The sequence below is a fragment of the Globicephala melas genome, chromosome 10 (genome assembly GCF_963455315.2).
Source record: "Globicephala melas chromosome 10, mGloMel1.2, whole genome shotgun sequence".
Classification (NCBI taxonomy): Eukaryota; Metazoa; Chordata; class Mammalia; order Artiodactyla; family Delphinidae; genus Globicephala; species Globicephala melas.
Genome location: NC_083323.1, coordinates 64409368 through 64431669, shown reverse-complemented (window position 1 = coordinate 64431669; position 22302 = coordinate 64409368). Strand labels below are relative to the sequence as shown.

At 58.4% G+C, this 22302-nt stretch overlaps 1 protein-coding gene across 5 annotated transcripts; it reads right to left on the bottom strand.

Moving 5' to 3' along the window:
• Positions 1-116: 116 nt before the first annotated feature.
• On the bottom strand, positions 117-22256 carry RAPGEF3 (Rap guanine nucleotide exchange factor 3). 5 transcript variants are annotated; one of them, XM_060305663.2, is made up of 29 exons: positions 21503-21772; positions 21130-21342; positions 15118-15171; positions 14925-15031; positions 14596-14717; positions 14275-14443; positions 13579-13663; positions 13193-13253; positions 13006-13082; positions 12663-12809; positions 12000-12112; positions 11620-11708; positions 11237-11315; positions 10879-11029; positions 10718-10800; positions 9875-9914; positions 9222-9239; positions 7295-7376; positions 6864-7010; positions 4872-4969; positions 4297-4422; positions 4029-4210; positions 3694-3784; positions 3504-3554; positions 2484-2571; positions 2071-2135; positions 1554-1608; positions 1383-1454; positions 117-537 (listed from the first exon to the last, which is right to left on the bottom strand). In XM_060305663.2, exons 1-29 carry the CDS (start codon positions 21611-21613, stop codon positions 419-421), a joined length of 2895 nt encoding a protein of 964 aa, XP_060161646.1. In that variant the 5' UTR covers positions 21614-21772; the 3' UTR covers positions 117-418. The 5 variants fall into 5 exon arrangements, with proteins under 5 accessions (XP_060161646.1, XP_060161648.1, XP_060161645.1 ...); XM_060305665.2 differs by lacking the exons at positions 9222-9239; positions 21503-21772 and adding an exon at positions 21808-22256 and having other exon boundaries at positions 9857-9914; XM_060305662.2 differs by lacking the exon at positions 9222-9239 and having other exon boundaries at positions 9857-9914; positions 21503-21771.
• Positions 22257-22302: the final 46 nt, after the last annotated feature.

Below are 22302 nucleotides of genomic sequence, written 5' to 3'. Positions count from 1 at the left end.
GCAGCGGGCCTACCCCTGCCACCCACATGCCACACACATGCAGACGCTCGGTCCACTGCGGAAACACACCCCAGGGGCCCGGCGATGGCCGGTCAACAAAACCGAGAGGCATGGAATCTGGAAAAGACCTGGTGCGGAGAGCTCTCTATTGAACACACAGAGGGAGCGCTCTGCTCTCCCACCCACTCCAGGGCTTCTCTGTCCCCCATTCCTTGGCCTTGGGCCCCGGCTCATTCCATTCCGAGGTCCTCCTTGGCCACCAGTCATCAAGGGGACGGCTGCCTCCATGCCGCCCACTCCAGGGCCTCAAGTTCAGTCCGCGGAGAGCCCCTGCCCGGCGCGGCCAGCCCGTGGGCCTCCTGGCCCGGCTCGCCCTGGCTCTCCCGGCGGCCAGTGCCTGCTCCAGCCCGGCCCCTCCTCACGGCTCCAGCTCCCGGGAGAGGCGGGACAGTTCCCGCTGGTTGTCGATGACCTTCAGCTGCTGGACGTAAGCCCAGGTGCTGGCTGGACTCCGGGTGCTCAGGGACTGCTCCGAGCCTAAGTGGGGGGAGGGGGGGAGGGGTGGTCGGCAGGGGGGCGCCGCGCACTTTGTAGAGCCCACCCCTCCTCCTCCAAGGAGCAAATCGGCCTCCCTGCCCTCCGCCACCGAGCCTGCCACTTCCCAGGGCCGATCTAGAAGACACCCCGCCCCCCTGCTGGGGCAGAATAGCATGGCGGTCAAGAGCACAGACTGGAGAAAACAGGCCCCCCAAATTGCATACAGTTTAATACCCCTTTTACTAAGCTCAAAAACAACTAAAACTAAAGAATATTTTGTTGTCATATATATATGAGGTATTTAAAAGATGTCTATGTATGTGCGTGTGCATATATATTTTATCATACGTATATATAATAAACCTATTTTCCAAAACAAGAAAACGAGTAACTCAAAATTCAGGAGAGTGGCTCCCCTGGGCGGGAGGGGCACGAGGACAGGGGAGAGGGACACCACTAGGGAGATGGAAGCTATTGTCAATGTCCTCATGTTTGGCTTGGGTCCAGAGGTGCCCATTGTATTATCAGAATCTACATACATACATTAAAATAATGAGGACGGTGTGGTATGAACTGTGGATTACAGTGAATCCCATTTCATGCAACTGAAGGCCAATTAAAAGAACGCAGATCTGGAGTAAGAGTACCTGGGTCCCAGCTCTATCTAACCCTGTGGCTTCCACAGGCTTCTTCAAGGCTCCAGCCCATTCGCACATCTTCAAGTTTGGATAACATTCTACCTACCTCACAGAGGTGTTGTGAAGCGTCATCAGCATCACGTATGCACGTGCCTGTAAATGCCAGCCATGGCCAACTCGTCAACGCCCACCCCTGCCCGCACTTACACGTGGAAATCCTGGCCGCCTGGCTGTCCTCGTGCAGGTGGGAGACTCGGCTTCTAAGCGGTGACAGAGGCACTGGCGGGTGAGAGGGGGGAGTCAGCGAGACAGGACCAAGCCAGTGCCTTGAAGGGGACACCGGTCAGGGGCACCTACGCGGGGAACCCGCCCTCTCACCGTTGCTGTGGCTTCTGCAGTGGTGCAGCATCCTCGCAGCTCTGGCCATCATTCTCTGCGGGCCAAGCAAGGACGTGAGACCCAGTGTGAGGAATGGGACCCTGGTGTGGCCTGCGGGACAGCTGAAGTGCTCGTAGGAACTAGTGGCTGTAGGAGATGGGGTCCTGTCTGCTGTGCCCCAGCTCACCCAGAAACCCAGTGGGGACCAGGCATTGGGAAGAACAGAGGTCAGGGAGGGCTTAGACGGGAGGGGGCTCCGGTTGAAGAGCAAGATAGTTGAGGCTGTCACCCCAGCACTCCCCAGTGGAGACCAGACCCTCATGAGGGCATGCAATGGAGTAATGGCTATTTTAAAGGAAGAATTCATATTTATATTGTTGAGAACAACTTTAGACCATCTCCCTCCCCATCCCCAAGCCCTTGCAAGGCCATCGTCTTGCAAGACCCAGAGACCCTCAGCCACGTGCATAGCCTGCAGCCCATTCCAGTGTCAGGCACCCACTCTCCTCGGACTCACCATCTTCTCAAAGTTGATGAGATTCTCTACCAGCGTGTGATTTCCCTCATGGATGAAGGTCATGTCTGCAAAGAGATGGGCTTTGCTCATAGGTCCCCAAACTCCTTCCCCTTCCAGCAGCCAAGGAAAGGTGAGGGGTCAATAACAGGGGGGCTCGGGCCTGTCGGTCCCCCACATGGCCCTCTTCCTCCCCAACTAACCTCCTGGAGCGATTTCCTTGTATCTCTTAGGCCTCGTATCATCGGCCATCTAATGTCTGCATGTCTTAACTCTGCTCCTACCCTGTGAACTCCTAGTTCATCTTTGTGTCCCCCAGGGCATCAGCGCACTGGAATCACTCAGAGGGTCGGATGGACACACAGGGGCAGGAATGGATGGGATGGAGACAGGGAGGTGGATACTGGCCCTCTTACCTTTGAGAAGAAGGGGCATGAACGGGATGAGGGGAGGGGAGAGCTTGGTGAGGGCCAGACGGTACACACGGTGGTTCCATGAGGGGTCCTGAGAGGGAAGAAGCCACAGTGAGAGAGGGAAGGTCCCATACACCATAACCCACCACGTGCCTCAGCGCAACCAATGCCCACCGTCCCAAGGAGAGGCTGTGCACCCATTCCCTTGGAGCTCAGCTTCCTCTCGGCCCCAGATCTCACCAAGGCAGGCTCTGCGGAGGCGGGAGGGGCCTGGACCTGTGACTGCCAGTCTGTGTGATGTGGCTTCCTGGCCTCTGATTAAACCCCAAGGACACGTCGTGGCCATTATCACAGGGGCCCTGAGGTTTCATGGAAAACTCTTTCTTTTCCGTCCCTGTTTCTACCTCTCTCTCTCTAGTGGGTAAATTCCTTTGAACCTCTTGAGCCCCAGGAGAAGTTTTTCCTCAAGCGTCTTAGAACCTTGCTGATGAAAGCACCCTGCACTAGCTCTCCCCTGAATACTGTCAAACCTTTCAAACCAGCCCCCCTAACAGCTCCTGGCAGTGGAGGGCTCGGCTCCTGAATTCTTTCCTCATCTTTTGGCCTGGGCTGGCACATGGGCTCCTTGAGTCTCCTGAGGGGCCACGGACAGGCCCCAGAACACCATGGGAGCTGAGGTCAGGACCTGCCTCCTGCGTCCTGAGGCAGGTCAGCTGGAATCCAGCGTCCCCCAGCGGTCCCCTGGCACCTCAGACCCCAGGGCCAGACACTGCCCTCATGCAGGACCTCATAGCCACAGCAAATGCCATCCCCCCAGCACACATACTGAGGGCTATAGCACACTATCCAATCACGCTAAACACCTGTTCCTCAGCCAGCACCCCAAACTCACAGGCCAAAGGGAACCAGGCCCTGACCCAGGGTAGACAAGGGGACCCAGAAGGAGACAAGGACTGGCAGAGAGGCTGCAAGGGAGCCAAGAATCGGGGTTTCTGGAGGGAGGAACTGGGGCCCAGCACTCACCAGCAGCCTCTCGAGGGCCGAGTAGAGCTTCCGGACTTTGTGGGGCAGCCTCTGTGAAGGAGAGGCAGGCGGGGCTGTCACTGCTCTGGGGTGGGAGCTCCATCCCCAAAAAGGACCCCCAGAACGGGCAGGGGCCTGACTCAGGACCGAGGTGGGAAGGCCCTGGCCTGCCCCGGCAGATGGTACTCACCTCCCAGGTCTGGGCCAGGCGGCTGATGGCCGAGTTGCTGAGGCCAAACATGATGGCAAAGAAGGAATTGAGATTCTTTTGCTCCTTGAGGCTGTGAACAGAAGACCCAGAGACCCTCAGCCACGTGCAAAGCCCCGCACCCATACAGCAGCCGGCCTGGGGTCCAGCGCCCTGCGGGCACTGGGGCCGGACGGGGTGGGGAGGCGGAGGCTCCAGGGGACCCAGGGAAGCATGGGGCTGGCAGATTTGGCAACACCCTGCCCATGGATCGGGCATTTAAGTAAAGGCAGCCTCAGGACTCCTCCCACCCAGCGCACCCAGCCCACAGCGCTCACTGGGCAGCCAGCTTGATGAACTTCCGGAGCAGCTGGGCCCGCAGGCCGGGCACAGGGCAGAGACACAGCTCCGTGGCCACCCAGTACTGCAGCTCATTGAAGCGGCGCATGAAGCGCTCCAGGTTGGCGGTGGTGACGTCCCGCAGGGGCTGGGGGCCCAGCACGTAGTGGATCAGCTCCACCTGGGCGGGGACAGCATGAGCGGTCAGCGCGTGGCAGGCGGGGAGCCCACATCGCCAGCCCCCTCCCCTCCGCTCTGCCCCTGCACCTGGTGGATGCTGTTGAAGAGGCTCCAGTCGTGGTCCGTCAGCTGGCCCGCCAGGTCCTTGGTGCTCACCAGGTCCAGCCCCTCTGCAGAGCCCACGGTGGGCCCCAGCTGCTCGGGGTGTGGGGTCTGCAGGGGGGAGAGTGCTCAGGGGGGCTGCCTGGGGAATCCGGGGGAAAGGTGCAGGGTGGGAGGAGCCTCTGTGCCCAGGGTCGGAGGAATGTCAGGGAGGGCAGGGGCTGGAGGGGCATCTGATGGAAGGGCTTCCCAAGGAGGCATGTCCCAGACAGCTCCCCGACGCTGGGACCCCTCCTTGTAGGGTGCCTGTTCTCTGGGGAACCCCTGATGAGGCAGGTCTCCCTCTTCCCCCTTGAGAGCTCCCAACCAGTTCTCCCCTCCCACATCCTGGGGACTTTCCCCATTGGCTGAGGCCAACTCCTTCCTCTTCCTCCTTAAGGCCCAGCAGCAGTCAGAGCCAGCCCTCCCCGTCTTCTCCATGTGACCCTCTCCTAGCACCCACTCCTACCACCCGCAAAACTCCGCTCCTCCCCAGGCCCTGGCGCCCTGCCTGTCCCTACCAGCTTGTGCACTTCCTGAGGGTTGACAACAAAGAGCCGCTCGTTGAGTCCCAGGGATGTGGCCACACCGTGGGCATCTGGCTGTAGGCCAACAGTGTCTGCAAAGAGAGCAGAGGCTGTGCCGGGTGGGGACAGAGAGGGCGGCCAGCAAGCAACCGGAGGCAGGGTGGAGACCCCATTCAGGAGGCTGGAAGGTCTCTTCTCCCCGTAGCAGGGTTGGAGCCCTGGGCAGGTGCTCTAAATACACAGGTGCGCATGCCCACGCATCCACACACACAGGGTAGCACGGCCCAAGGACGATGAAAGGGGAGGCTTAGTGCGACGGGCTGACGCTAGGCAACGCTGGAGTCTCAGTGAGCCTCGGCTTCCTCCTTTGTCGAACGGAGACACTAAGATTTTCCCTGACTACTCACAAGTCAAATGAAATCATTGATATAAATATAACTAGTGGCTATAAATACACGATACATATACAGGCCTTTTGAGACCTGGGAAAGGCCCTGCAGAAATCTTTGTGCGGATTTTCATCAGCTCTTGTGGACTGAGACTGGGTTTTTAGTCATGTCTGAGTCCCCAGTCCCTAGACCATCAGCCTCCAAATTAAGGTACACAAGACCATCCACGTGTCCAGGAAAAAACCGTAGCTCTTTCACTTTATTGGTTTTTCTCACCTGTTTTGCACTTCTATTTTGTGTGTTGTGTTATGATCATGTAACATTAGGGTAGGAATATATGTATATGACTTACAAGGAAATATACACATATTATGGAGTTTGTAATAAAATATTGAGGCACGTAGGGTCTCAATAAACACTGGCTTAGGACAACTGCAACTTGCCAGGTAGCCACCAGAGGGCAGTGCTTCCCAGAGCAGCACACAGGCACAGGTGACCTCATCCTCTCTCCCCACTTCCTGAAGGAAGGAGGCTTTGCCAGTGTCCCTGCCATTCCTTGCCATTATTCTCAGCTGCCTACCCTGGGCTCCAGCTGTCAGACCTGGGCTGTGTCCTTCATGGACAACAGTGGTTTTTAATGTCCCAAGTTCTCCAAAGGCAGGTCTTAATAATCCTCATGTTGCCGTATTCCGAGCACCAGCTTTATGCTGGGTCCCGTGCTAACGGCTTTAAACACAGTAGCTTATTTAATAGCCACAGCAGTCCTATGTGATAGGTACAGTTACAGTGCTCATTCGACAGACGAGGAAACCGAAGTTCACAGAGGTTAAACGACTCGCCCAGGATCACACAGCCAGTAAGCAGTGGGTCTGGGATTCCAGCTCAGATCTGGGAGTCCACTGTCTAGGCTCTTAACCGTCAAGCTGCTCTATCTTACCTGCCATGGTACCTCTACCTCCTAACACACTGCTGGCCCACAGCTGACCCTCAAAGATGACTACAGACTAAATGAGCAACTACCCGAATTCAAAGGCTCTCGACGATGCTCTCGCTGTGTGAGCTTGGGAAAATCACTGAACCCCTTTGAGCTTAAGTTTCCTTGTCTGAAAATAGGATCAAAATACCTATCTCATAAGATTGCTATTAGAGTTCAATAAATATGTAAGCATGATAATGACGTAGCAGTAGCTACGTAATAACAGATAATAACGTAGTGCTGACTATGGGTCAGACCGCATTCTAAACACTTTTATAGATGAGCTCATTTATCCTCACAATTCCTCTATGAAGCAGGCACTCTTTTCATCCCCATTTTACAGATGATGAAACAGAGCCCAGAGAGATTAAGCATCCTGCCCAGGGACAGAGAGAAGGGAGCCAAAGGGCAGAAGTCAAATGTGGGCAACAGGCCCCAGAGTTCATGCTCTTCACCACATGCAAAGCACTTTGAAGAGATGTAAGAAACCTCCCAATAAATGCCAACCATCACTAACGTGATAAAGATAATAGAGATGATGATAATCTTAATTCGGGGGATGGGCACGGCTCTGAGGGGGTCCCCTCCCTTAGGGCCACCCGACCCAGAGACACAACTCACCGCCCGCAGAGTTCACCTTCACCAGCACCTGCCCCTTAGTCCAGCCGTCCTCCTGGGCCAACGCCGCCATCACCTCTCTCACTGAGGCCGTCACAGGCAGCTGCAGGGTCAGCACCGAGTGGTCCGGCCGGCAGATGTCATAGGGGACTGGAGAGGAAGGCTGGCTGAGCTGTGGGGGGGGGGGCTGCTTCGTCTCCCCACCCCAGGAGGGAGAGGGCAGCGACTGCAGCGGAGGGAGGGTCCCGAGCAGGCGGGCAAGGGCACTACGGAGTAGCTTGGGTGGGTGGGAGGCCCTGAGCCAAGGAGAGGGGGAGCCTGGAACACAGACCCCGAGGAGCGTGGCATGCCATCCTCGGCCAGGCGCCCCAAGGTCAAGGGTGATGACAGTAGGGTTCGAGCTATGAACTGGTTGGCTTGGACAGACCACCAACCTTTGTCCCCGACTCGGATGGCACAGTTGCTGCTGGGGAGAGGTTCATCCTGGCTGGGGAGCCAAACAGGCATGTTCCGGGCCTGAGAGGGAGAGAAAGTAAGGCCGGGAGGACACAGGAGAGCATGCAGGGACGGGGAGGGGCCTCTGTCACCAGGAGCATGGCACCCGTGGGGCACGCACACCACCCTGGGGCTCTGCTTGGCCCATGAATCTGGGCCAGGTAAGGCGCTGGGGACTGAGGCTCCTGGAGGAGACAGAGCAAAGTCTGTGCCCCTCTACGTGTGTGTTACCCCCTCTACCAGATGGGTCTAGAATTGCTCTAATACGAACACACCTCAGATGTTGATCTCGGTTTTTTCCTCCTTCAGCTACCATTTGCTATTTGCTACATGCCAGGCTAAGTACAGGCATCTTTTAACTATCTAAATAGTCACAAAAGCCCTTTGACAAAATATTATTATCCTCATTTTATAGATGAGATCAGTGAGGCTCAGAGAGGTTAAGTAACATACCCAAAGAAACACAGCTGCTAAGTGGCCCAGCTGGAATCCTAACCCGCCACCTGCGCCCCCCCACACACACACCCCGCTCTTGTCCACCAGCACTCAACTGTGTCAGCTGCCCCGTCACCCCACAGCCCTTCCTCCATGGCCCCACCACAGTGGGCTGCTGGGGAGCCCCCGCTGGCCAGAGGCCTCCCTCACACAGCTCCTCTGCACACCGACCACTCTTTCTAACTCTTGTACTGACTCTCTACCTGCTCTGAAGGTGGCAGATCAGGTTCGGACCTTGGTTCATGGCTCTTCCCTGGATTTCCAGATCTCTGCGCTCCCCTCCGAGCTCCCCCCAGCCTCACGCACCCTCCCACTCCACCCCACCCCCGCAGATGGAAGACTCTTAAAACCATACCACTGAGCACTGAATGTTCTTCCAGGCCCTGGTCTCAAATGCCTCCTGGATCCTCCCGCGTCTGTGCTCCATCACCCCAAACTCAACACACCCCTCGGATCCCTCATCCCACCTGCCAGGCTACTCTTCCGCCATTCCCCTGGGCTCATGGTTCCTGCTGCCCAGCCCCCGCTTCCCCACGGCATGTCTCTAGTCCTGGGGTCTCCGTGTGCCCCCCTCCCCAGCCCAGGCCAACCTCAGGGTCCACCAGCCCGTGTGTTGCCTCACTCTTTATCTACTAAAACGGCCCAGCTATTCTCCGCCAGCCTCACCTCTCGAGCGCCTCCCTCTCTACCACTGCCATCTGCCTGACAAGAGCCCGATTAAGCTTCCTATCACGGCTCCCACCGTCACTGTCTGCTGGATAGCGCAGTCTCCTCAGCTGACCTATGCAATACGCAAATCTCATCTTGTCAGTCCTCGGCTCAGACACCTTCAACGGCTCACGCTGCTCTGGGGTCAAAGGCCAGGCCCCTTACCGTGGCCCACAGTGCGGGGGGGGGGGCACCTGCTCTGGCCCCTGCCCACCTCCCCCCTCTCCTCCAGGCCCAGCGGTCGCTTCTCCCTGACCCTGACCCGGAGTCAGCCCTCCCCTTCCCGTCTCCAGAGACCCCTGTCTTCGCCCTTATACAGCATGAGATTGCCCTGCAGCCCCGTCCCTCGCTTCGCTGCAAGCCCCTCGAGGCCAGCGTGGCTCCCCCCGCCCCCTACGGCATCCTCGGCACCTAACGCAGTGCCCGCCGGCCGTTCCCTGAGTGGCAACCACAGGCTGGGGAGACAGAGGTCAAGGCCCTTCACGCGGGCATTCCAGTGGGACATGACAGACACCAACAGACAATAAGCAAGTACACAAACAAAGAAAACAATTCCACTGGGATAATGCTTTGAGGAAAACCATAGAGGACACCTTGGAGGGGAGCCGGTGGGAGAGGGGCCAGCAGGTAAGGGCAGGAGACTGAGGAGGGGCTGAACTTCACCTTTAGCCGAAAAGGAGCCTGCGAGGAGGAGGGGGGAGCAGGATGAGGTGGGAGAAGCAGCTGGGCGCTGCAGGCCCAGGTGAGGCATCTAGGTGTTATTCCCAATGCATGAGCCCCCAGCCAGCCCCAACTTAGCTGCCCAGCCCCTTCCGCCCCATCCCTCAAATCTCGCGCCCATCACGGCTCTTCCTCCTGCTTCCCCCCCGCCCCGCCTGCTGCTGGGAATGGCACTGGGATCTCAGCCTGCCTTCCTCTGGGCTCCCTGCACTGGCCCCCAGGAACCCCTGGGCTTCCGAGGCTACCCCCAGGCACCACCCCTCACCTGCCAGGTGGGAACTGCTAACTGGCTCTAACTGTGAGCATGAATCACCTCCCAGATGGAATAACAGCCCCCTGGCTGGGGGGGGGCGGGGGGAACAGTGACCTTAGACCTCTGTGTCTCCCTGCAGGGCCTGGCCCCAGCGCCACATGCAGCCTGAGCTCCATGAACACCTATCCCAGACCCAAGGATGTGCCTGGGGCCTACAGGGGACGGGGGGCTGCCCACACAGAGCCCCTTGGGTAGGGGCTGAAGGAGGGGCCCGGCGGTCCCTGGAGGAGTGGGGACAGCTGGGGCCCCGCAGAAGCGAGAGGACCTCATTCGGGGTAGACACCTTCATCTGCGGAGATGCGTTCCCACAGCCATTTTCCAACCTGTGGAGCAAGAGAGGAGCGAGGTGAGAGTGGCGGGCAGGGCCCCCTGCAGGCGGGATGACATGGGGTCAGGAGCAGAGAGGACGACACGGGCTCTGGATTCTACCTGCCCTCACCAGAGGCTCAGAGGTTTGCAGATTTGGTGAGGATCAAAGATTCGGTGAGACAGGCAAGACTTGAAATCCAGCCCCTGGATCCTGGGATTTTCCCAGGCCAGCAAGGGAGGGAAAGAGAGCTCAAGGGAGAAAGGAACGCGGTGTCCGGGCAGGCAGCCTGCACAGGAGCTCTCCCTGGACCTCAGCCGCCCCCATGGGATGCCTGGGAGGGCGGGAAGGTCTCGGAAGGCGAGGTAAACGCTAGGAAATTGACCGGGCTGGCCGGCAGAAGCTGGCACCACGGGTGCTTGGCAATAATTAGGAGGCAGTGAGCACAGCAGGTGTGCTGGGGCTAGAAGGATGGCCCACGAATGACTGTGGCTGCGTGAGCATACGGAGGAGCACGTGATGGGAGGGCGAGTAGCAAGGGGACCGGTAAGAACACTAACAAGTCTAGACAAGTGAGCACAGCACACCCTGAGCTGCACTCTTCAGGTGCAGTGAGGGGTAGGTATTCTCCCAGTTTTACAGACAAGAGCTGAAGCCCTAGGGGGTGGGGGGGCAGTGAGGGTAATGGGCTCAGGGCGGCATAGCTACAGTGGTGCAGCCTGGACTGAAGCCACGTGCTTGGCCCCAGAGGCAGTGCTCTCCATCCCCGCTGCGCCGCCCGTCCCCCAGGTGACGAGTTAACCTGAGCCAAAGCATCACCTGTGGTGTCGCCGCCTCTCTGGCCACTGCTCCCGCAGCAGGTTGCAAAGCCGGGCATCCCTGCTCACCAGGTCTGACAGTTTCTGGGAGGAGCCAAGGTTCGCTGAGACTCCACATCCACCCTGGGCAGCCCGGTCCAGCCCTGCCTCACGCCCAGGTACCTGGAGGAAGCTGGTGGCCACAGGGTCGGTGTGGAGCATGGGGCCGTACAGGGCCACCCACTGGCTGACCAGCCGCAGGATCTGTTGTCTCTTGTTGCAGATGTAGGTGCTGCACTCCTGCTCGCTGCCTCCCACGGGCTCCGCGTGGAAAGTGGGCACCCGTCAAGGGAACCACAACATCTAACCAGACCACCCACCACACCTTGGGCAAGGGAGGGGCAGGACGCCCAGAGCCCATATGCACAAGCTGGGCCTGGCACGATGCTGGTACTTCGGGGGGTTCGGCACAGCCACGATACGAGGGATTCCTTCTCCCCACTCCACACGCCATCCTAATCCCCTGGGGCCGGAAGGATATTGGTGCAGGAGGGCAGCGCAAAGCTGGGCAGTGGGCATGAAGACACTGTGGGTCAGGAGGAAGTCGCTGAGGAATGTCTCTGTAGGGCAGGGACAGGGGACAGGTGGGGGCTTCAGCGGTCACGTCTACTGAGCACAAGTATATGCACAGCTGGAGCATCCCTTTCCCCAATCCCACCACGGGCAAGGGACCAGCGATGCCCAGTCCCTGTCACCGCGCTTCCCACCCAAACCAAGAACACAGGAATGCAAACTTCCCGTCAACTGACCAAATGGACCAAACTAGCACCCGATGAGGTCAGACGGCAGGGTGCCTGGCCCTCTCCCATGCTGTGCTGACCACCCAATGAGTCAGAGAGCAGTCAGGGTGTCTCCTGCCCCTACCTGTTGGGTCATGAGCACTGGAATCAGGCCGCATGGCCTCCAACAGAAGTTCTAGGATCTTCTCCGGGGTGCCAGACATCACTATATACCTAGCAGAAGCAGCCAGTCCATAGCACTTATGCCACGACTCCCCTTCCCACAGCCGGGACAGACATCAATAATCAATCATATCACTCATCCCTATTTGCCAGCCCTCTCTCACCTTGGGGTGGAGGGGGGACCAACTCAGGGGATGCCTCTTAGTCCCTGGAAGCCTCTCCACCCCCAGGTGGCCAGAGGGCAGGGGTATGACACGGGGAAGGGAGTAAAGCCTGGGAAATGGAAGGAGAGGAGGTGGGCAAGAGAGGTGGTATGGAAAGGGAGCATGGTGGGTATGTTACCGGTTCCTGCCTGGGGTTGGGGGACGAGAAGGGCCAGTGCCCTGAGAGGTTCTCTCCAGCACCAACACCACTTTGCCATGTTCTTCCAGCCTCATGGTCTTTGCTTCCACATCCTGGAGAACAAGCCAACACCCAGTGCTCAACATACACCATGACTCCTTTCCCCACCCTACAGCTTCTCCCTCTCCCTCCCCCATTCCAAACGCTGAACCCCACAAGGCTCCCACAGGGACCCTCAGCCCTTCTCCCACTCCATTCAGTGCCCATGACCTTGGTTTTAACCCCCACTCCCACCCCTGCCCATCACCCAGCCTGAGCCCTTCCTCCACCCCATCCCTCCCAGGGCTCCCTCCGTGGATCCCACGCTCCATTATGCTGCATCCCCTTGCACCCTAGACCCCCACCCCTCTGTAAGCCCAGCCCCCTGGTCTGCCACCCGAGCCAGGGTCCCCAGGGCTCGCTGGCCCTCCTCAGCACGCTCTGCACCTCCTCACACACGCAGGGCTGGGCTGCCACCTGCAGCCAGCGCCCCGAGCTTCTCCACCCGCGACCTCTCCTTGACCCCTAAAGGCTCTCTCTGGTCTTTACTCTTTGCCCCACACCACTTCTCCACAGACGTGTCCCTGCCACGTCCCCTGCCCTCCCCACCCCCAGCAATGGCACCTTGATGATACGGTTGAAGTCCTGCTTGTCCACGCGAAGAAAATGGCAGTTGTCCTCTCGCAGGATGATGGTGGCTGCCCGGGGTGCGTCGTTCACCAGAGCCAGCTGTCCGAAGTCGTCTCCCTCGTGCACTGTGGTCACCAGGCCCTGCAGCCAGGCCTGAGTCACAGCCCAACCCCGCCGCCCAGCCCTCACCGGGACAGACCCATGGCGGACAGAGCCACCAAGGCAGGAGGAGACCCGGGAGATCGGCAGCCTTGGGTCTATTAAAGGCACTGCCCGTGAGGTCAAGGACCAGAGAGCAGTTACACCCCAGGGGGCTGGGCAGGGAGGGAAGACTCACCTTGCCGTGGGTCACCACATTGACAGATCCCTTCCAGATGATGTACCAGGAGGTGCCCTTGTCCCCCTGGCTGAACACTGAGAGAAGCACAGATCAGACATGCCCCCGGGGACCCATCACTTCTTCCCTGTGGCCTCCGCCCATGTCCAGGTCCCTGGTGCCGAGCTTCCCATCCCGTCTGACTTACACACGGTCCCTGCCTTGCTGTGTGGTTCAAAGAGCAGAACTGCCGCTAATTCCCGCTTCACCTGGGGGTGGGGAGAGGAGGGTCAATGAGGTGAGTTCAGGGGAAGAGGGAGCATGTGAGGCGGTTAGGTCCAAAGCCACAAGTGCTCAGGGGACAGAGATGTAGTTAGGTCAGGTGACCTGGGATTCAGCGGGAGACAAAGCAAGGGGAAGAAATGGGCAAAGAGAGGCAGAAGGGCTTACAGATAAGGATGCCGGGGGCAAGAAATTAGACTGAGGTTTCCCAGTCACAGGCAGAAGGGGAGGGGAATGTCTTCTGGCCCAGCAGCGGTCACAGGGAAGGGAGGTTTGGGGGTGGGGAGGGCAGGGCTGGGTCGGGGGACTGACCGAGTTGGAGAGGTGGGCCACGGCCTTGATGTGCAGCAGCTCCTCAAAGATGAGGTCCAGCTCCTCGTCTGTGCGCTGACCGGGGCTGCGGGCACAGGAAGGCGGGGAAGAAGTGATGAGCTGTGGGCCCAAGGCCAAGAGCGGGAAGCCACCACGTCCACCCAGCTTGGGCCTGGGCCAGCCGGTGCCCCAGCAGTAGCTGTTTATCAATAGTGGGCCAGTCTTTACCGGGAGCACACTGTGTGCCAGACACAGGGCCATGCGCTTTACACGCATTACCTCATTCCACCCTCACGACAACCCCATGACGTTGGTATTGTTATCCTTTGACAGAAGAGGAAGCCGGCATGGAGAGGCCCAAGGTCACCGAGCTAGTAGCCAGTGGAACTGGAATTTGAACGCAGACCTGCCGGCGGATTCCAAAGCCCTCCGTCTCTCTGCATTGCAGAGTGGGCAGCGTCTCCGGAGGCCACGTGTCCCACGGCCTCAGTTACAGAGGAAGGACCATGTTCAGAGGGGGAAGGAGGGCTCGAGATCACACAGCAAGTCCATGGCGGAATGCAGACCAGAGCTCAGGCCTCTGGTCCAGCCAGGGTCCCTTCCCTCCACAAAAAGTAAGGGACCACCCCCTCAGAGGGGAAACCGAAACTACCGAGTCCGAGAGCAGGGCTGCGAGATGCAAGGCGCCCGACTTACGGCTTTCGAAGCGCCACCGTGAGCAGGGCGTCAGGCCCCCGCTGGGAGAGCAGGGCCAGAGCCTCAATGAGCTCCTCCTCCAGCTCGTGGAGGCCTGCAGGCTCCGGCTCCGGCCCGGGGAAACGGTAGAATTGGGTATCTCGATCCTGGAAGGCCCAGTCGTGTTTCACTGGGGGGCAGAGGCCCAGGCGTGGGGGAGGAGAGGAAATTGAGGCCACGTGGGTGTGAGGCCCCCTGCTGCAATGCCCACCAGCAATGCCCACCAGTGCCTGCTCCCCAGGACTGCCCAGCCCCCGGCACCCACCCAGGGCTAGGGCTCACCATGACAGAGGGCACCTTCATCCAGCAGCACCTGGCAGATTCCCACGGCTTGGCTCCGGGAATGGACCCCCAGCCCCAGGGCCAAGATCCCATCCACCAGTTCCCGGCCAGAGCAGCATTGCCTGGGAGGTGAAGGGGCCAGGGAAGAAGAAGGAGTCTCAAATGGCAGGACGGGAGAGGCGAGAGGGAAGAACACTCCATCTGAAAGGCACCTGGGTCTAGAAGCAGGGCTGGGCCCAGGTGCCTGGACAGAGTGAAAGGGAAAGAAAACAGGGGGTGGGGAGGGTTTGGAGGGGGTGCGCGAGGAGGTAGCCAAGGCCACCACTCACCGGTGGAGTCGGAGGTGGTACTTTCGGTCTCGGATGAGGTTGGGGCAGGTGGCCAGGAGATGCCGATGCAGCTGCCTCCCCGCCCTCAGCACCCGCTCCGTGGAGGCCTAGGGGCGGGGAGAGGCACAGCTGGCTCAGGCCCTGAAGCCCTTGCTGTGCTCCGCCTCCCAGCTCCACCCCTGGTGGCTTGTACCTGCTCGAGGCTCACGCTGAAATCCAGGGACTCCTCGCTGTTGGCGAGTGGCGTCTGAGGGCGGTGGGAGGGTTTGAGTATTAGTGCCAGGCCTTTAAACCCAGCTGTCAGATGCCCACCCCCGTCAGTCCCAGCCCCTGCCCAGTCCCCGACTCCAGGCGTCCACTTAGCTACTCTTTCAACAAATACTCACTGAGCACCCCCCATATGCCAGGCGTCTGCCTCATGCCCGCCCTGCTGCCCTATCCCCAGACCCTTGTCTTGCTTCCTGACTCCAGCGGTACATCCCCACAGATGAGATTCCAGTTCTGCTTACTCAGGGCCCAGGTGTGCCCAGGCTCCCAGGTAAACTGCACCGTGTAGGGAAGGGGCACAGTGGAGCTGGGGGGAGCATGACGACGTGAGATAAGAAGGCCAGGGAGAGGCCAGAAAGTGAGCAGCTCGGGAGGCCTGGCGTCCCAGGGCCTCCTGCCAGGCCAGGGTCAGTCCCCAGTCACAGGGCCGTGGGCGAAACTCCTGCCCTCTGTGGGCCTCGGTGCAGACTGGTAGTTAAAAATACAAACCCTGGAGCCGACTCCTGGATTCAAATCCCTGCTCCTCTGTTTACTAGCAGTGTGACCCTGAATATATGATTTAACCTCTCCCTGCCTATAAATCTATAAAACATTCCTAACAACAATTCAGGCTTTAGGAAGGATTATGTGAGTTAATAGAGATCACATGTTTAAAGCACTGCCTGACATATACATGTAATTGTATATACATGTTAGTTATTATTACTGATCTGTGAAGCTGGAAGGCCCCTTTCCTCTCCAAGATGCTGTCGCTGCTAGCTCATAAATAACCCTGTAACAGTGAGTCAGTCTTGCTAGCACACAGGACAGCTCTGGAAGACGGGGTTTACGTACAAATCATTGGAGAACGAGGTTTCCCTGCCCTTGGCATCAACTGGGCATCCAGGACTCCTGGGCCTGTGTGCCCTGGGATGTCGGCCATGAAAGCCTCCCATGCCCCTCTTTTCCTGCCACCTGAGGACTGGAATTTGTGGGCATCTCTGGACAGGATGCCCTACCCTCTATGAGCCATCCCAAAGGCAGGCACTTGAAGTTTACAAAGTATGTCTACCTCCATGATTTCATCTGATCTCATATAGAATAGGATCAGGTGGGAAGTAGGCAGAGCAGGTATTGTCTATCCCCCCTGACTTAGGAAGAAACAAAAGTCTAGAGATGAAGTGCGCTTGTAACTCAGACACAGCCGCACAGTCACGGATAAACTCAAGTTCCTACCAGAAGTGCTCACATTCTTGGTCCCACTCCACCCACCACACCTGCCTGTTTCCTCTCCCGTCCCACTTCTCTCTGCTGCTTTCCCATCCGCACACAGGGCCTGAAGAGGACCTGGCTGGGGAGCTAGGGTACGACCAGGCCTGGGGCCACAGTCCCCTCCCCTGGTCCCAGCATCCTCCCACCGTGTGCCAGGCAGAGGCCTGAGGTCTGGCGCGCGTAGGTGCCTGGCCCAACGCCGGGCGGAAGTCGCTAGGTGTCCCATAGGTATCCCTGACCCGGTCGTGGGGCCCATCCTGGTGCCAGACATAGCCCTGGAGACTTACTGACAGGAAACGAGGAGGGGGAAGGGCAGGAGTTCTACCCAGCCAGCCCCCTGTGTTGGAACAAACAGTACCGAGTGCTAATGACTTGTTGTTGTAGCTGTCAGAGTGCCCAGGTGGCCCCAGTCCCTGCCCCAAGTCCCTTCGGTGCCCACGACCCAGGCTCCCGCGCACACACACTCCCTTCCTGGTATTATTGTGACCCCGCAGGGCACATCAGGAGGGGAGGTGCCTGGTCACGTGGCCAGGCTGGTCAAGACTCAGATCTCAGATCCTCAGGCCTTGCTTAAAGCACTTCCTGTCCTGCCCCAGGGGATGTGCACGGAGGCTGGAGGCTCGGAAGCTGGGGGCTCTGGCCCATCAGAGCTGAGGAAGGCATCCTTCTCATTTTGCGAGGAAAGCAGGAGCCCAGAGGGATGAAGCAACTTGCCCAGAGTCACACAACCGCTTAGAAATTTAAGATCCCACTGCATAACCCTACCAACGCTGACCCTGAAGTAGGTGTTTGTCTCCTATTTCACAGCTAGAGAAAAGGAGGCTCAGAGGTTACGTAACCTGCCCCGTGAGCCGGTAAACAGGAGCACCAGGATTCACGCTGTGCCTCTCCGACTCCAAAGCCCACGTCCTTAGCGACCAAGCCCTACCATATCCCATGGTGCCTCCACGGCCCCGTGCTTCCCCCACCGTGTGCCATGAAAGCAGAGATGATAGACGTGAATGCCGCCCTCAGGAATGTTCCACGGGCAAGGAAGTTTGGAAAATACTGGGTTAGACCAAGTTCCATAGCCCCTCTGGACCCCTGCCATGTTCCCAGCATCGGGTTGGAGGCGCTATTCCAGAGCAGCAGGTGTGTGGGCTCCGGAGCCAGGCACCTGGGTTCAAATCTTGGTTCCCCATTACCAGCTGGCTGTGTGACCTTGGGCTGCTTATAAATGTCTCTGTGCTTCAGCGTTCTGTAACATGGGGTTGATGATAACAGCACCTGTCCCACGGGGTAATTCTGAGGATCCGATGAGTTCATAACATGAAGCATTCGAAGCCGCGCCTGCTCTGTAGTAACTGCTTAGTCAGTGTTAAGTACCTTGATGTAACATTATTATTTCATGCTGGGCACCTGTCATCTGGACACAGTGCAAGAAATGTTGTACTTCCGCTGACCCTGTCCCTGATCTGATAACCCTGAGTGTCAGCTTAGAGGGTTCTCAGCTGGAAAGCAGCGGCTGGTACGGCAGGGGCGAAGGCCCTCACCCACCGCCTCCTCTCATGTCTGGACAGGAAGGACTCAGGGTGCAAGAGGAGGTCCCAGCTAGCTTCCCTGGCATCAGCACCATGGCCTGCCCCACCCCCGTCACTGAGGGTCAGAGTCGCGCTGGAGGGGCAGGCACAGAGCCAGAAAGCCATGTTGGGACCCGTCAGACCAGTTCCCTTAGGCCACAGCTAGGGTCTCAGGCCAGGGCTGTGTACGATGGGACTGGGAAAGGATGCATGAGTGGGGGTGATGTTTTGGGGTGTCGGTGTTACCATCCGCAGCAATAGAAAGTCCACTACGAGCTTGAACTCTGCAGCCAGATCGCCTAGGACCAAAACCCAGCTTTGTCCCTTAGCAGCTGTATAACCCTAGACCTGTCACTTAGCCTCTCTGTGCTTCTGCTTTCGCATCTATAAAATGAGACGATGGCATTAGTAGCTATCTCACAGGGCTGCTGTGAGATTATCTGGTATGACAAAGTAAAGCTCATAATAGCGCCTGGGATATAAATACTACACAACGATTAGCTACTACCATGATTTGGACAGGTTGGATGAAAGCATGTTTTCTGAGTTAGAGAATAGAGCCACGTCCCCCAAATAAGGCACTCAAAGAGAAGCATCCCAGGCTTCTCTGAGCTGGCAGGACCCACCAGAGGTCATCCTGATTTCGCCCCTGCCTCTAGACAGATTGGTCCCTCTGTAGGCTCCCGGACATCAGACAAGATCTCATCTCCCCGTCATGTTTTCCAAAGGACACGTCCTTCCATCCCATTCCAGCATCAGCTTTGCCGTGGTTGGTAAGTCCTTTCTGTATCTAACCCCAGGCCCTCCTCCTGTAACCTGCTTTCATTTTCTCTTGTCCTGGTCTAGTAGGAACAGAAAGTGCTCTCTTCAGACCTCAGGAGGTTGATGGGTTTCCCCCTTGATTTTCTAAGAGGGGGGCATGGCCTGAATAACTCCCAGCACTGCCCTCCTGGGACTCTGGGTTCCACCTCCTTTCAACATCCACCCTTCACCCTGTGTGTGCACGCTCCCTGCCGGGTACTTGTTCCCTCATATGAGCCCCTCCTCGGCCAAAGGCATCATCCAGAGAAGAGAGGTAGAGCTCACAGGTACCCAGAGTCTCTTAAACACAGACGCCATATGCTAACACATATATATGGAATCTAAGAAAAAAAAAAAAAAAGTCATGAAGAACCTAGGGGTAAGATGGGAATAAAGACATAGGCCTACTGGAGCGTGGACTTGAGGATATGGGGAGGGGGAAGGGTAAGCTGTGACAAAGTGAGAGAGTGGCATGGACATACATACACTACCAAACGTAAAATCGATAGCTAGTGGGAAGCAGCCGCATAGCACAGGGAGATCAGCTCGATGCTTTGTGACCACCTAGAGGGGTGGGATAGGGAGGGTGGGAGGGAGGGAGACGCAAGGGGGAAGAGATATGGGAACATATGTATATGTATAACTGATTCACTTTGTTATAAAGCAGAAACTAACACACCATTGTAAAGCAATGATACTCCAATAAAGATGTTAAAAAAAAAAAAACACACAGACACAACGGGCTGAAACCACCTCTGCCCCCCCACTCCCCAGAGATGGTCCTCAGGAGAGGATGTGTCCTGTCTCTAGCCCTGAAAATCTAAGTTCCCTCTAATCACCAACACCCACACATACCTGGCAGGGGAGGGGCTTTGCTTCTGTGCCTCTGACCCCATTTTTTACTCCACTAACCCTCACCCTCACTCTTCCAGCCTCCCCATGCATACCAGCCCTTCAATTCTGGGGGACTGGGGGAGACAGGAGACAGCCTGGTGGCCTCCTCCACCCCCTCCCAGACGTTGGGTCCCAGGGGATCCTCCAGTGACCTCATTGTCCTGGCACCTGACCTTCCCCCCACTCCCCACCTTGCCTCTACAAGCTGGGAAGGGGACAGGAAATGCACAAGTAATTATAGCCTGAGAGGGAAGGAGGGAGGGAGGGTTCCAGCCCACTGGCTCCAAGCAGTAGCTACTGCCAGTGACCTGGGGGGTGAGGGGGGGCAGACAGCGAAGCCCAGAGGGAACCCAGCTCCCCTGCCCCCTCCAGAGCGTCATCTGGAACAGGACCCAGGCCCATGAGGCCCCTTGTCAGGAGGACCCAGGGAGGGAGGAGTTGGGGGAGAGCTGGGGACTGACACCTAGATTCTCCTCCCGATTCCCATTGCAAGGAGAACCCCATCACCTTGGTGGGCTTCAGTTTTCTCAACCCAGCTTCATATTTTGGTAAATATAAATGGTGGTTGGGTGAGGTAGGAGGAAGGAGGCAGAAAGTGGTGGTCATTCTACTCAGGAATTTGCTGATAAGAGAGGAGCTCTCCCAAGCCCTGCTTTCTCTCCGCCCCTTTGCCCAAGTACTCTCCCCGCACTCACCTCCACCCAGGCTGGGCACAGGTAATAGACACAGCGAATCTCAGGTGAAGAACCTATTAAGTCTGGGTGGTTGGGGAGAGCTTCTCTGTGATTTGGATCCTGCAACCTTTATCCTGCCCCCCCAGCCCCCCCACATCCTTCCCCCACACCCTTTCTCTCTCCTTCATTCTTGCAGCTCCAGAGAGATTCTTCACCGGCAAAGGGAGCTCCGTTCATCTCAGAGCCTCCAAACTTCTCAGAATTCTCCCCTGAGCCTCTCAAAGCCAGATGCCAAGCAATGTTCACATGACCACCTCACCCCGAAATCCAAAAGCAGACTCGATGCAGTACAGCCCTCACTAAAGGAGAATGTTGTCACGGCGATGTTTAAAAAACAGTAACCAAGCTTACCTCTTGACCCCCACTTGACCTGGTCCCCAGCATTTCATACATGCCTCCCACCACCACCTGGAGGACACGCAAGCACCTAACTCTAGGCACACAGAGGTGACAACTACATGACAAATCCCTGTACCCCTCCCCTCATGCCTGAATGGGGGAACTTGGGCACCACATGCACACGCAGTGCAGCTGTGTGAGCCACCCACACACTGCAGCCAAGCTGCCTGACCCACTGTCCACCCCAGCTGTCCCCCTCATGCCCCCAGAGCGAGTTGGGCCCCCGGAAGCATGCCCGTTCTTCCGGTCAGGGCCCCCTCCAGCCCTGGTGCCTGGCCCGGGCAGGGGGTGGGCACTCACCCAGCGAAGCCCCTGGATGCAGCTGGGGCGCTGGTGCTCAAGCAGCAGCTGGTAGGAGCAGCTCCGGGACCGGTGCATCCTCCTCAGCACCATGTTGAGCAGCGTCCCCTCCGGCACCACGTCCGGGAGCCCTCCCACCGGCGGGGCTCCCAGAACTGAGCTGTCCTCCACAGCCAGGCCCACCTGCCAGCGGCTTTCACCTGGCCAGCTCACCTGTGACGGGAGGAGGAAGGCAGACAGCCATGAGGCCGGGCCTGGGGCAGCTGGACCAAGGCACAACTGCCCCAGGCAGAACCACTTCCCTAGAGTCCTCTGGACTGGTCAGGCGGAGGTGCTGCATCCCTGCCAGGAGCCGGGGGAGGGACAGGAAGACCTTCACTGGGGCCTGCCGGTCTGGCGCACTTAGGGGTCTCCAGCTGGCGCACCAGAGATCAGGTCCTTCTTCCCGGTCTTCTGGGGAATTCTGCCCCACTCCACCGCCCATGGCCCTGCAGGGATCTCCACCGACTCCCGGTATGGGACTACGGACTCTGGATGCCCCAGAAATGCAGCTTCAGCCTAAACCATTCGTTTCTCCACCTCCCTCACCCCTGACCAAGCCTCTCTCTCCCACCCCAACTCCCCGACCGTGCCAGCTTCCTCTCCGGCTCCTCCTCCCCCTAACCCCACCTTACCCACCTTCATATTCTTCCTCGAGCTCGCACAGCCGTGCAGCCTCTAGCAAAAGGCGGGGGCTGACGGGAGAACCCCCCGCCCCCCTTCCCCCCGCCAACAGCGAGCCCCTGCTGTAAGTCCCAGGCGAAGTGAGCAGGCCAATTCCTGGCTGGACCCGCTGCCAGGGCAGCCCGAGCCAGGCTGGGTTGAGAGGCTCCTCTTGGGTGGGGGGAAAGCTGGGGACTTGAGGGGCGGTGTTCCCCCACCCCCAGCGACAAGGAGCCCCGAGCCTCCCCTCCGTCCCAGACGAAAGAGCCAGCTGGCACCGGGCGCTGAAGCGAGGCTGCAGCTGGCACTGGTCCGGGCGGGAGCTGTCACACCCCCTGCGCGGCCCGCCCTCTTCCCTTCCCGGGAAGGACCGGGAGGGCGGGGAGGACGCGCCAGGCTTTACAGTAGGGAAGGGGGCGGGGGCGGGGGCGGGCACGGGCGAGGGGCGGAGTCTCGAGCCCAGGGTGAGCC

Excerpts from the sequence above, each read along its gene's own strand:
- RAPGEF3 (XM_060305663.2), bottom strand. The coding sequence starts at position 21,613 with ATGGGCGGTGGAGTGGGGCAGAATTCCCCAGAAGACCGGGAAGAAGGA. Across the intron at positions 4,423-4,871 it reads CTCAGGAAGTGCACAAGCTG|ACCCCACACCCCGAGCAGCT; the intron begins GTAGGGACAGGC and ends TCCCCCCTGCAG. Across the intron at positions 3,555-3,693 it reads GCCTGGCCCAGACCTGGGAG|AGGCTGCCCCACAAAGTCCG; the intron begins GTGAGTACCATC and ends TCTCCTTCACAG.